The 13969-nt window shown below is 35.9% G+C and overlaps 1 protein-coding gene across 1 annotated transcript in view; it reads right to left on the reverse strand.

Moving 5' to 3' along the window:
- LOC150101697 (ral GTPase-activating protein subunit beta) overlaps positions 1 to 13969 on the reverse strand; it is a 778187-nt gene that overhangs the window by 542038 nt on the left and 222180 nt on the right. The window contains 1 exon segment of the mRNA XM_090400967.1: positions 5104 to 5351. Coding sequence (XP_090257093.1) covers positions 5104 to 5351 — 248 coding nt within the window.

Raw genomic sequence — 13969 nt, forward strand, 5'->3', positions numbered from 1 at the left:
AAAACTTAAGCAATTAGAGTGGAAGGAAGTGAGTTTACATGAAGCCAGTAAGTGTGAGAATGACCAAGAGAGGAATCTAGTCTCTCAAGCAAAAATATTGAATAGGATAGTCAATTCAGAAAGTAAAGGTGTTGGGGGGGGCTAAAGGAATGCTGCAGTTTCTATATACTAATGCCAGAAGTATCAAGAACAAGAGGAAGGAATTTTTGGTATTGGTCAGTGTAACCTCACCAAAAGTTAAAACATTAGTAAAGCTTTGCTAACAGCAGATGATGTAATTACAAGGATTAAGAGTGAAAGGGGTTTAGTATTTTCAGGGGAAAATAGAGAAGATAGGTGGGAGGGGGAGGGAGGGGTACTGCTGATGATAGCAGATGAAATGCAGCCAAAAAGAATATTAGACAGGGGTGAGAGGGGTAGCTGTTCATTTGAAGCAATCTGGTGTGAGATTAAGACCAATAAGACAAATTATACAGTTGGTTGTTACTATAGACCAGGGAGTTCCACAGATGATCTGGAAAACACGCATTGCCAAATTAGTACAATGAGTACAGGTTGAATGATTATTATGGAAGACTTCAACTATGAAGATATAGACTGGAAGGAACAAAGATCACATGGTAGGAAAGAACAGAATATATACTCCTACAAGAGATAATTACTTAAGGCAGTATGTGATGGAGGGGACTATGGATGGGAGAGTACTGGACTTGGTCATAGGATCAGAAGAGCTATCCATAACCAAGGTGACAACACCGCCTCCAATTTGTGAAAGTGACCATTTGTGACCATGTGGTCTTGACTTGGAAGATTGTAATTTAAAACTTGGAATATTCTATCAAGAAGGGGTATTTGTGTAACTACAAAGCAGGTGATATGACATGCTTAGGGAGAAGCTTAAATCTGTCTCATGGCATACAACATTGCAGTAGGAGGTTAGTAGTGAATGGAATATAGTTAAGTGTCATCTAGAGGAAGCAACATTAAATTGTATACCTAGGGTAAGGAGGATTAATCAGATAGGAGTTAGATGAATGAATAATATTAAAATCCCTCATGTTATGTAACTTATCATGTTCGCTTTTAATGTTTTTTAAGAGGAATGTACTTAGAGAAATGTTAATAACTTAAATGAGCCTTTGTTAAAATAATGTGGGGGCATGACACCATCATGTAACACTATTAATTCATGTCTAATCAGTAAGTCTAATTCTAAGAATTGACATATATGGCAATTTCAAAAGACGCGCAAAGTAAGACATCATCATGTCCGAAGGTCAATATATCACCATATATGGAAAGTTCAAGAAACTCACTTATGCGTACAATGAAAGTCTGGGCATATATAAGGCAAGACATCAAGAAGGACTTTGTCTTAGGATTTTCTATTTCTTCTCTTACCTGGGTCCACCACCACGTGAGGTCTGCTGTCGGTAATCGAAAGAGAAGCATCATATGTCTTAGGGTTTTCACCTTTTCTTATCTGGGTCTGCTGCCATGTTAGGTCCGTTGTGTCATTGAAAGAGAAGCATTGTCTGTCTTAGGGTTCTCAACCTTCTCTTACCTGGGTCCGTTGTCAGTAATCTAAAGAGAAGCATCATAGGTTCTGAGTCTTCTACCTGGGTCTGCAGACATATGAGCTCTTCTGTCAGGAATCAAAAGGAAAGAGCTGCACATTGCCACCATGTTAAGGGTCCTTTTGGGCATGGAATAATCGATGACTTGGACAAGGAAGAAATTTGGTGGGAAATCAAGAATGCACCAGCAGAAGGAAAGAAAGACAAGGAGCACATACATATGAACAAGATTCATGTAAAAGGCAGTGCTGAACAAGAACTGTAAGTAGTTATGTGATAATTCCGAACAACAGTGTACATCAAGTATGTCTGTTTATAGGTACAATAAGATAAAGTAAACTGATACTGAATTACGATTACTCATGGTATGCCTTATTGTCAGTTAATGTATATATGATTGGCAGGATATTATAGATTGTGAATTAGCTTTAAAGGAAGGAAATTAGAACTAAGTTTGAATTAGGAAGAACTGAGAATAACAAAAGAATTGTAATGAAATTGTATACATATGTTCATGTGAATTCTAATGTAAATATTCCTGTTTAATTTAATTAAATGGTTTGTGAACAACACATTGGACTGATTCTGTCAATGTACTATCCTGAAAATTTTCAACCTGCTTAAAGTATAAGTTTATGTGATCAATAATTACTTACTCACTTAATCCTCTTCACTCCAGGAGCATAGGTCTTCCACCACCATTTTCCACCGGACTCTGTTTTTTGCTTCTGCTTTTATTTGGTTCCAGTTTTTATTAATATTTGTTATTTCTTTCAGTATTGTTCTTTTCCATGTTTCTCTTGGCCTTTCTTGTCTTCTTTTACCCTGCAGGTTCCAATCTAGAGCCTCTTTTACTATTATTTTATCTTCTTTCCTCAACACATGCCCCAACCATCTCCATTTCCTTTCACGCATCTGTTGCAACCCATGTTGCAACAGATACAACAGCCGTCCCCATAGACATTCACCAATATCCCTGTTGTGTTTGTTCTCTGCCATAGTTCTTCATTTGATATTTGTTTTGGTCAATATATTCCCAGTATCATTCTTAAACACTTGTTTAGGAAGACCTGGCCATTGTTAACTATCTTTTTTGTTTAACATCCATACATTAGTATTGCCTTTACATTTGAATTAAATATTCTCATTTTAGTTTTTATAGACAAATTCTTGTTTTTCCAGATATTTCTAAGTTAGTTGAAAGTTGAATAAGCCAGCTGTTTCCTTCTATTTATATCTTCAGTAGTTCCTCCTTTTATTGATACTATTGAACCAAGGTATATAAATTGTTCTACTTCTTTAAGCAGTGTTTCTTCTATTGTTATTTGTTTATTTTGCTTTGCATTTATTTTCATCAACATTGTTTTATTTTTATTTATCCTAAGACCACCTTTTTTGGCTGTTTCTACAAGTTTTTTGTTGTTTTTTGTTCTATATGTTGGTGCTTCTGTGAAAGTAAGCAGATATCATCTGCAAAATCTAGATCATGGAGTTGGTTTTGAAGTAACCATTGTAATCCTGTATTTCCATGACATACTTTTCTCATCACCCAGTCTATGACAATTAAAAACATAGTATGAGAGAGTACACAACTTTGCCTTACTCCTCCTTTGTTTCAAAATGGTTCTGAGAGGGTATTTCCATGTATTACTGTAATTTCAAAATCTTCATACATTTTTTTAATTATTCTTATTATTTTTTCTGGGAGTTTATAATGTCTAAGTAATTTTCATAGGGTCTCTAAATCCTGCCTGTTCTGGTCTTAGTTGTTTTTCTATTTTTATTTTGATTCTTTCTAGTATTATCCTTGCTAATATTTTACTTATAATATACCTCTCCAATTTTTGCATTCAGATAGGTTCCTTTTTTGGGTAATTTAACCAGTAATCCAGTATTCCATTCCTTAGGCCACTCTTCTTTCTGCCATATCTCATTCAGTAAGGGATATAATATCCCTGCTATAAGTTTTGGATTTACTTTTAGTATATCACCTGGTATGTTGTCTGCTCCAGGTGCTTTACCTGTTTTGATCCGAGTTATTGCATTTGTAATTTCTATTTTTGTTATTTTGGTTCAAATTTATATCTAATGATGCATTTTGTTCATTTAATTCTAGGCTCTGGTCACCATCGGTCATTTCTTGAAATTTCTCCGAGAAGAATTCCACCCATCTATTTATCTGTTCTTTTTCATTTAATAATAGTTTTCCTTCTTTATTGTATATAGGAACTATCCATTTGTTTCTTTTTCCACTTAATTTCCATGTAATATGATACAACTTTCTAGTAGCATTTATATATGCAGCATCCTCTGTCTCTTGTACTAGATTCTCTATGTATTTTCTTTTATCGTTTCTTGCACTGCTTTTTATTTCTTTGTTAATTGCTCTATATCTTTCTGCTTGTTCTTGTTCAACATTTTTGCCAATCTGAAACAGTTTCTCTTTTATTCTATCTCTCTCTTCTATTTTTAATTTAGTGTTTTCTGATATCCATTCTTTGTCTGTATTAGTTCGAAAAGCCCAATATATTTTCTGATGTGCTTATTAGTATGTCTTTAATCTTAGTCCATTTTCCCCTCTATGTTATCTCCTTCTCTTTTTTTGAGTTTATCCCATTTATCCTGTAGAGTTGTTATAAATTTATTTCTAATCTCATTGTTTTTGAGTTTTTCAATTCTAAACCTCTTTCTATTGTGCACTGCTCGTTTATTTTTAAATATTTTTACTTTCATGGTAGCTGTTAGGAGAAAGTGATCTGAATATGCCTCAGCACCTCTTTTAACTCTGACATCAAGGAGTGATTTCCTCCAATTCCTTGATATAAGTACATGGTCTATTTGGTTCTTTGTCTTTCTATCTGGTGCTATCCATGTCCACTTGTGTATTTTTTTTATGTTGGAAGCTAATTGCATTATGGAATTATGCATGTGAGGACAGATTTGAAGGAATATGGTTTTCAAAGTTTCATAAATTGAAAAGGGGATATATGACAACACCCAAGTCAGTAAGCAGATATTACAGTATAGACACGAGTGACTTTTTGTATCACATGGAATGTTAGGATGAAGTACAGTATGAGTTCATGACACATGGTGAGTATATGGAATAAGCTACTGTTTTGGATATTGTATGTGTTTAGTGAATGTAGAGAGAGAGAGAGAGTGATGATAGTTATTTAAATATAAGTGTCTAAATGCCCCCCCCTCACTCAATGAGTTCTTGGCCTCTTGGAGGAAAATTCATAATAATAATAATAACAACAAACCATCCACTACCTCAAACTATTCCTATAGTTCTTCATGTTGGGGCTTAATCAGCACTCAGAAAGGATTAAAACAGAATTTAATATTCCTATATAGTTCCTGTGAATTTTTCTAGTGATAATTGACTATACATTACAAAATGATATATTATGTATAATTATTTCAGCATGAAGCATCAGCCATAAATATAAAATTAACTTATAAAGAAATATTTTACACAACACTGATACAGAAAAACTAATTCACACATAAATAAGCTTACTTGACCACCTGAAAGCCCATACTGGAGTGCCAAGTAGAAACGTGCAAGATACACAGGAAGTATCTCTTCTCCACTACGTTTGGCACAGAAAAGCCTGCATAAAGCACCAATAGCTTCTGCCTGTCCAGCTTCAAAATTTTCAGGTGTTAAATTAGATGGAATTTCAATAGACTCAGGCATACTGGGAGTTGAATTCTGACTGCTGCTAAGAACCAAAGAGTTTGGTCTACGTACACTACCATCTAGTTCTGACAGAAATGAGAAAAAATAAAATAAATAAATAAATAACTCTATATTTGAACTTTAATGTTGCCAGAAATATGAAATATAAAATTTGAAGCAAGATTTTATGATTAAACTATTCAATTAGTATATAACCAAATTAACAAAGTCAACTGAATCAGATAATGAATCTAATAGAATCTTTTGCAATAATAATGCAGCAATCCTTCCATTAATGCATCTCCAACCAGTGCATCATTTTTTTTCTATACCCAAATGAAATTAGTGCACTATATACATCTTAAAAATAAATGTTACATTGTTTAAAAATGTTCTATCTATACATTTTTTTTTTATGGCTAACTATTTTAAAAACTCATTCACCAGGATGAAATAATTTAGTTACCGATTTAAAACAGTTTACAAAGTTATTTTTAATGGCATATAGTACTACACTATTTCCATGTACACTATGTTCCAAATTTACTGCCAAAATTTATGTCATCTGCTAATTAGCATTTTGCTGATCATATCTCGTGCCTCCTTTGCAATTGTTTTTCCTACTTTTTATGTTAAAGCATTTTCCCAACCTTTAATCATGAGTAGAAGAATTAGTAAGCAATAAAGCGGAGGTGTGAAAAAGATTCAAAAAGCAATCTCATTGGAAGAAAAACTTTAAATAATAAAGAAAGATGAACAAGGCAAGTCCAGAGCAAAGATAGGACAAGAACACAAAATGGGTGAATCAAATATAAGAGCAATTTTAAGCAAAGCTACTGAATACAAAGAGAAAGGTAAGGCTGCTTCAAGTTCATCATGCATGCAGACCACTCGAAATTAAAGTATTATAATGATTGAATTAGAGAGACTTCTTTCTACATCTTATATTCCTCGTGCATCTAAGAGAAGATGCACGAGGAATATAAGACACAGGCCAGAAGAGTGACTAATGTGGTAAGGAAAGCGAAACTGGAATATGAGAGGAGATTGGCCCTAAGATCCAAAGAAAATCCTAGGGAATTTTTTAGCTATGTGGCCAGTAGGAGGAAAAATGACTGTGGAAGAATAATATTGTGGGATAAAAATGGGAATAGAGTGACTGATGCAGAGGCCATAGTGGAATTGTTCAATGAACACTTTATTGGAGTATTTCATCCTAGAGGAGTCAGTTTTAATGCCAGAGGGATAGGGCTGGTTCGAGGTTTAGAGGTACAGGAGGAGAGTGTGTTTCAGATACTGACTATTCTGGATGTCAGTAAAGTTTTGGGACTGGATGGTATTTCACCAAGAGTTTTGAGAGAATGTGCTAGGCAACTGACAGTGCCTTTAACCTGGCTTTTCAATGAAAGTCTGGCTGCAGGAAAGGTGCCTAGGGAATGGAAGGAAGGTAAGATAGTGCCATTGCATAAGGGTGGTAACAGACTGGAAGCGTCTAATTATAGGCCAGTCTGTGTGTCATCAGTAGTTGTTAAGATCTTGGAGAAAGTAGTGAGGGACAGTATAGAGCATTGGGGCAGATGAGGGTAATGTTATCTGTGAGAGTCAACATGGATTTGTGAAAGGGCGCTCTTGCTTCAGCAATATGCTAGCCTTTTATAATAAAGTTACAAGAACATTAGATGAGGGAAAGGCATATACTGCAATTTTCTTAGACTTAGTGAAGGCATTTGACAGGGTGCCACATGATAAGCTGATATTTAAGTTGCAGCACATGGGGTCTGGATGTCAGATTGGTCAACTGGATTCAGGATTGGCTGTCTGATAGGTATCAGAGAGTTGTGCATGGTGGAACAGTTTCAAGGAGGGCAGAAGGTTACAAGTGGGGGTCCCACAGGGCTCAGTACTAGGACCTATATTGTTTAACCTCGAGGTTTGGGAAACATCGATGGGATGCTGCATTCTCTATGGGAGGAGTTATACTGGAGGAAGTAGGGGAGACAAGAGATCTGGGGTTGATGATTGATAGAAACCTGAAATTTAGGGGGACATATTGCAAAGGTGGTGAAGGTAACACAGAGGATTGCTGCAATTATGAGAAGGGCACTGACCTGCAGAGATAAAAGGGTTATCATTCCGTTGTATAAGTCTCTAATCAGACCACACCTAGACTATTGTTCTCAGATTTGGTCCCCCAGGATTTGAAGGGGATAAATTAAATGTGGAAAGGATACAAAGATGGATGACAAAGATGGTTTCAGGACTGTACAAGGATAGTTATGAGGATCTGCTGAGGGAATGTGGACTGCAAAGTTTAGTGGATAGAAGAAGGAGAGGTGATATGATTGAGACTTTTAAACTGTTGAGAGGTGGTTAAAGAGTTGACACTGGGAGAGTTCTTTTGCTTGGTTGAACAGCGGGAAGGAGTGATGACAAGAGGCCATCCCTGGAAGTCACGAAAGGAAACTGAGCAAGAGGGTGAAGAGTGGCTTCTTTGCGTGGAGAGTGGTTGAACCGTGGAATGCATTGCCTGATGGAGTGGTCAGAGCAAGAACGGTCAATGAGTTTAAGGCGTGGCATGATAGACTTTGTGTTTCTTAGAGGGGGGGGGACCTCCCCTCAATGAATCTTGACAGTCTTTATGTTCTTAGGAAGGACCTCCCATGATGAGTCTTTTGACTCCATGGAGGGCCTGAATAATAATAATAATAAACATCATCAATGCAAGAGGCATATATGAAAAAGATGTGGAGCTAGCAGAGGAATTACAGAAATACTGTTCTAATATAAATGGTGTCCAAATGAAGAAGCCCAAAACAGCTAAACTGCTTTGAAATATTATTGCTATGAATACTTCTCCAAGGACTCATCAAAGGAGGGGGCCCCCCATCTCTCACTTTGAACACATTTTTTTTTATTAATGTAGCTTCAACTTATGAAAGGTTTATTTGTAAATCTGTATTACATTTGTACTGTGGTTGGCGATAAGATTTTTTTCTAATTTTTATTTATTATTTTGTGTGTGTATGTGATGCATTTTTTACATAGGCGAGAAACTCTGCTCTAGAAACCAAACATGGAACTTTTCAACCACTTCAGTCCTCCAATAAGTAAGGCAGTGGTCTCACACCAAGTGATGAAATTCATTTTCCACCTAAAGATAATTCCAAACATTTGGGATTCAACAGGCTGTTGAATTCAAACCAGCAACCTGTTAGTTGAAGAGTGGTTATGCTAACCACTCAGCCAACCATTCACTGAAGAAGCTCTCACTACATCCTATGGCAGCCCATTTCATACTCACTACATGCCATAAAAAAAGATTATGGACCTCACACGCATCCTAACATTCTTAGCCAGTTTCCATGAATGACCCTAAATTCTAAATCCACCATTCATATGTTGCAAAATTTAACTTGTGTTTCTACTGTAATTTCCTTACTAACTTATATGTTTCCACCATATATCCTTTCTTCCATCATTTCTAAATTTTTGAAGACTAAATTCCTTCAAATTTGTCCTCATATGCACAATTCAGCACCAGTTATCATTCTGGCTACAACTATCATTCTGGATATTACTGAACTATATCTTTTCAGCTGTCTTTCCAGCTCTCATAACCTAAGTAATCATATCTGCACATATTAATCCAAGTTTAGTATTACCAAAGCCTTGTAAAGTGGAAGAATAACTTCTTAAATTCTAAATCCACCATTCACATTTTGCAAAATCTCACTTGTGTTTATACTGTAATTACCCTACTAACTTATATGTTTCTATCATATCTTCTCTCTTCCGTCTATTTGCAAATTTTGAAATCTACATTCCTTCCTCAAATTTGTCCTCACATGTACAATTCAGCAGGGTAGTTATCATTCTGGTTACAACTATCATTCTGAATATTACAACTAAATCTTTTCAGTTGTCTTCCCATCTCTCATAACCTAAGAAATCATACCTGCACATTAATCCAAGTTTAGTATTATCAAAGCCTTGTAAATTGGGAGAATAACTTCTTAATTCCTACAAACTTAGTATTGTCTTGAACAGTTATTATCTGATGCAATAACCTAAACACCAGTGTGATTCCCAAATTTAGTTCACTGTTCACAATAACCAAGTCTCAAGCTTTGACGACTATGTTCAACAAATTCCCATTTATAATATTCTCTGCTTCCAATGTTCTCTGTCCAAAATGCACAACTTTACACATGGCCATACCAAACTTACATTCTTTCATTGTCATTTGCTAATATAACCATTCTGCAAGAATTGCGCATTAGGGACATTCCTTCATGACTTATTTTTCACGGTATTAACAACACCACAAACACTTTTAACAACAAAGATGTTTTATTAACGCTTATATTTCGCTGATTTTCAACTCAGCATCATCAGAGCACAACACACATGTAAACGCGACAGTGAGTGAGTGAAACAATATAATTGCAAAAGACAAAAGATCTAAAGTCCTATTTTTGGCGCCCTCTAACGGGAAAAAAAAAAAAAAAAAAAAACAGCAGTTATCCAGGAGTTTTTCTTAGGATAACCGTCTCCCAAATTCTTGGCAAATTAATGCAACCATATTTGTTAAGGTTGGGAGAATTCTTCAAAGCCATTGCTGACTCAAAAAATAATCTTTCAGATCTATAACGACTCCTAAATAGCACATTCGTTTTCCTCCATCTAATCCTGTGTGAAGGAGTGTCCAAAGCATGGTCTGCCAGTCCCGACTTCCCATAGTAATGGTAGCAAATGTATCTTTCATGTTCTTCCAGGCGGATGTTCACTAATCTTCCTGTTTGCCCATAATAGGACAAATCACAGTCACACGGAACTTCATACACTCCTGGGTGTGCCAAAGGGTGAAGTTTATCCTTAGGCGAGCGGATCAGAGTTGACAGCTTGACATGAGGTTTGAAGGTGGTGCGAAGGCCATGTTTCAACAAAACTTTGGCTATCTTTTCCGATGTACCTCTGATATAGGGAATAGAAATGGTCATGTTGTATTCTTGTGTATTAGGGGAGGGCAGAGTAATGGGCCTATGTAGCATTTTATCTATTTTGTAGGGATTGTAGCCGTTGGCTAAGAACATATGGCGTGGGAATTGGAGTTCAGTGGTCAGAGCTGTATTATTAGAACAAATGGCTCTGGCTCTGTGTGTAAGTGTTTTTAAAATGCCGTACTGTTGGACTGGATGAGGATGTGATTGTTTATGTAGGTATCTTCCTGTGTGTGTAGGCTTTCTGTAAATAGAAAAAGATAGTGCACCATCTGAAAGGTGGGTGACTAATGTGTCAAGAAATGGTAAACAGTTATTTGATTCTTTTTCTACTGTGAAGTGAATTTTGGGGTGTTGGCTGTTTAGGTAGGTGACAAAAGCATTCAAAGTGTCTTGTCCATGGGGCCAGATGGCGAACACATCATCTACATAGCGTAACCACACTAGTGGCTTGTATGTAGCTGTGGTAAGTACTTTGCTTTCAAAGTGTTCCATGTAAAAATTTGCTAATGGGGGGAGAAAGGGGGGAACCCATAGCAGTACCATTAATCTGTTTGTAGAATTCCTGCATGTAAAGTAACCTGCAGTCATGGTAAATTGAAATAATTCAAAAATATCTGGGGGAAACTTAGACTTGATTAAATCAAGAGTGTCTATAAGTGGTACATTGGTAAATAAGGAGGTGACATCGAAACTAACCATTATGTCTGAATCTTTTAGGATTAGATTTTTAACCAGTGTTTTGAAATGGATTAAATTTTTTACAAAAGTAGAGGAGTTGCCAGTAAGGGGGGCAAGCGACTTGGCTAAATGTCGGGCCAGTTTATATGTGGGACTATCTATGCTATCAACTATGGGGCATAGGGGAATATTAGTTTTGTGGATTTTTGGTAATCCATAAATACGGGGTGGTTTAACATGAATTGGTTTTATTTTCCTTCAGATGATGTTGGTATGTAACAGCACCCTTTATATAAATATATATATATATAAGGAGAGTATATTCAGGGTGTGCAGTGCACACTCAAGGAATAGCAAAAATATATCACCACCGATACTATATTTTTGCATTTATTCCTGTTACAGATTTCTCTAATTGTTCCCTGGGTTCATGTAATTCCTAAAATTAAAAACAATATACTAATGCTTCATTAATTATTAGACTTCCAGTGGTTTTAAACCACCAAGAAGGTGAGGCAGGGTGTGTGTGTGTGCTGAGACAATAGTACCCAGAAATCATCGGCAGAGATTGGTTATTGTGTCAGCCAATTCAATTGAATGTTCTCATTTGTCATGAGTTGCTGTTTTTATTTTCCAGGTTTCATCTGTTTTGGGTGTGTGAAGTGACGTGTTTTGGACACCGATATAAACAAGTTTTTAATATATAATTTTCTATAAATATTTTTTATAATTTTTTTTACCCATATTACAATGGAAAACATTATTGGCAAACTACTGAATGTTCATTTTCTGCCAAACCTTTTGGGGGTTATAGTTGAAGGAGGTTAGAACTTGTGTATAAATAAGTAAGTAAAACAAGTTATTTTAGCTTTTCTTTGGTACAATCCTGAAAAATAATAATTTCCAAAGTGATTACTTTTTCCAATTTCTGTGCATATTATATAGCTGAATTTTAAAAATTATATAAATATTTAAATTATTATTTTATGGTATCTCCATGGAGTTCAGAGACTCATCCAGACATCACCAAATCAACCATCATACACACAAATCCTATCATACCTCTCTTTGAATCCATTCACCGTCAGGGAACTCGTGCCCAATTCTGGCAATCCATTCCACTCACTCATCACTCTCCACACAAAAAATCTAGTCTGCACACCCCTACTAACCACACTCTTACACAACTTCCACGGATGGCCCCTGGTTCTCTAACTATTTGTCATATATTGAAAAATTTTACTTGCATCAATTTTATAAAACCCCTTTAATATCTTAAAAGTTTCTATCACATCTCCCCCCTTTTCTGCCTATCAACTAAACTTTGTAACCCACAAACCTTCCACCTATCCTCGTAAAGAGTATTCCACAGACCTGTCACCATTTTGGTCAGTCATCTCTGAATCCTTTCAACCACCTCCTGGTAACCAAGAAACACAGGTGACCAAATCTGTGTGCAATAATCAAGATGTAGTCAAATCATAGCCTTATAAAGAGGTAAAATAACTTCCTTATTTTTGCTTGTTAGTGTGTTTTTCCACATCCAAGTAATTCATTGAGTTATTTTACAAACTTTCGCAATATGCCCTCTGAACTTCACCATTATCCTGAAGTCCCTAGCCTCATCAATTTCCTGCAAACCAATACCATCGATATGATACACCACATGCAACCTTTTCAACCAAAGTGCATAACCTTACATTTTGCAACATTAAATTGGCAATCATTATCCTTTGCCCACAATTTTACATTACCTTTATCACCTATTGCTCTCCCCAATTTTGCACCATCAGCAAACAACTGAATATCCCCTCTTAAATCTTTCCCTATATCACTGATATACAAATTAAAGAGTAGTGGCTTTCCAGTGGTTTTAAACCACCAAGAAGGTGAGGCAGGGTGTGTGTGTGTGCTGAGACAATAGTACCCAGAAATCATCGGCAGAGATTGGTTATTGTGTCAGCCAATTCAATTGAATGTTCTCATTTGTCATGAGTTGCTGTTTTTATTTTCCAGGTTTCATCTGTTTTGGGTGTGTGAAGTGACGTGTTTTGGACACCGATATAAACAAGTTTTTAATATATAATTTTCTATAAATATTTTTTATAATTTTTTTTACCCATATTACAATGGAAAACATTATTGGCAAACTACTGAATGTTCATTTTCTGCCAAACCTTTTGGGGGTTATAGTTGAAGGAGGTTAGAACTTGTGTATAAATAAGTAAGTAAAACAAGTTATTTTAGCTTTTCTTTGGTACAATCCTGAAAAATAATAATTTCCAAAGTGATTACTTTTTCCAATTTCTGTGCATATTATATAGCTGAATTTTAAAAATTATATAAATATTTAAATTATTATTTTATGGTATCTCCATGGAGTTCAGAGACTCATCCAGACATCACCAAATCAACCATCATACACACAAATCCTATCATACCTCTCTTTGAATCCATTCACCGTCAGGGAACTCGTGCCCAATTCTGGCAATCCATTCCACTCACTCATCACTCTCCACACAAAAAATCTAGTCTGCACACCCCTACTAACCACACTCTTACACAACTTCCACGGATGGCCCCTGGTTCTCTAACTATTTGTCATATATTGAAAAATTTTACTTGCATCAATTTTATAAAACCCCTTTAATATCTTAAAAGTTTCTATCACATCTCCCCCCTTTTCTGCCTATCAACTAAACTTTGTAACCCACAAACCTTCCACCTATCCTCGTAAAGAGTATTCCACAGACCTGTCACCATTTTGGTCAGTCATCTCTGAATCCTTTCAACCACCTCCTGGTAACCAAGAAACACAGGTGACCAAATCTGTGTGCAATAATCAAGATGTAGTCAAATCATAGCCTTATAAAGAGGTAAAATAACTTCCTTATTTTTGCTTGTTAGTGTGTTTTTCCACATCCAAGTAATTCATTGAGTTATTTTACAAACTTTCGCAATATGCCCTCTGAACTTCACCATTATCCTGAAGTCCCTAGCCTCATCAATTTCCTGCAAACCAA

This window comes from Typopeltis vanoorti, chromosome 11 (assembly GCF_054136105.1).
Source record: "Typopeltis vanoorti isolate ZY-2024b chromosome 11, IOZ_Tvanoo_1.0, whole genome shotgun sequence".
NCBI classification, from domain to species: Eukaryota; Metazoa; Arthropoda; class Arachnida; order Uropygi; family Thelyphonidae; genus Typopeltis; species Typopeltis vanoorti.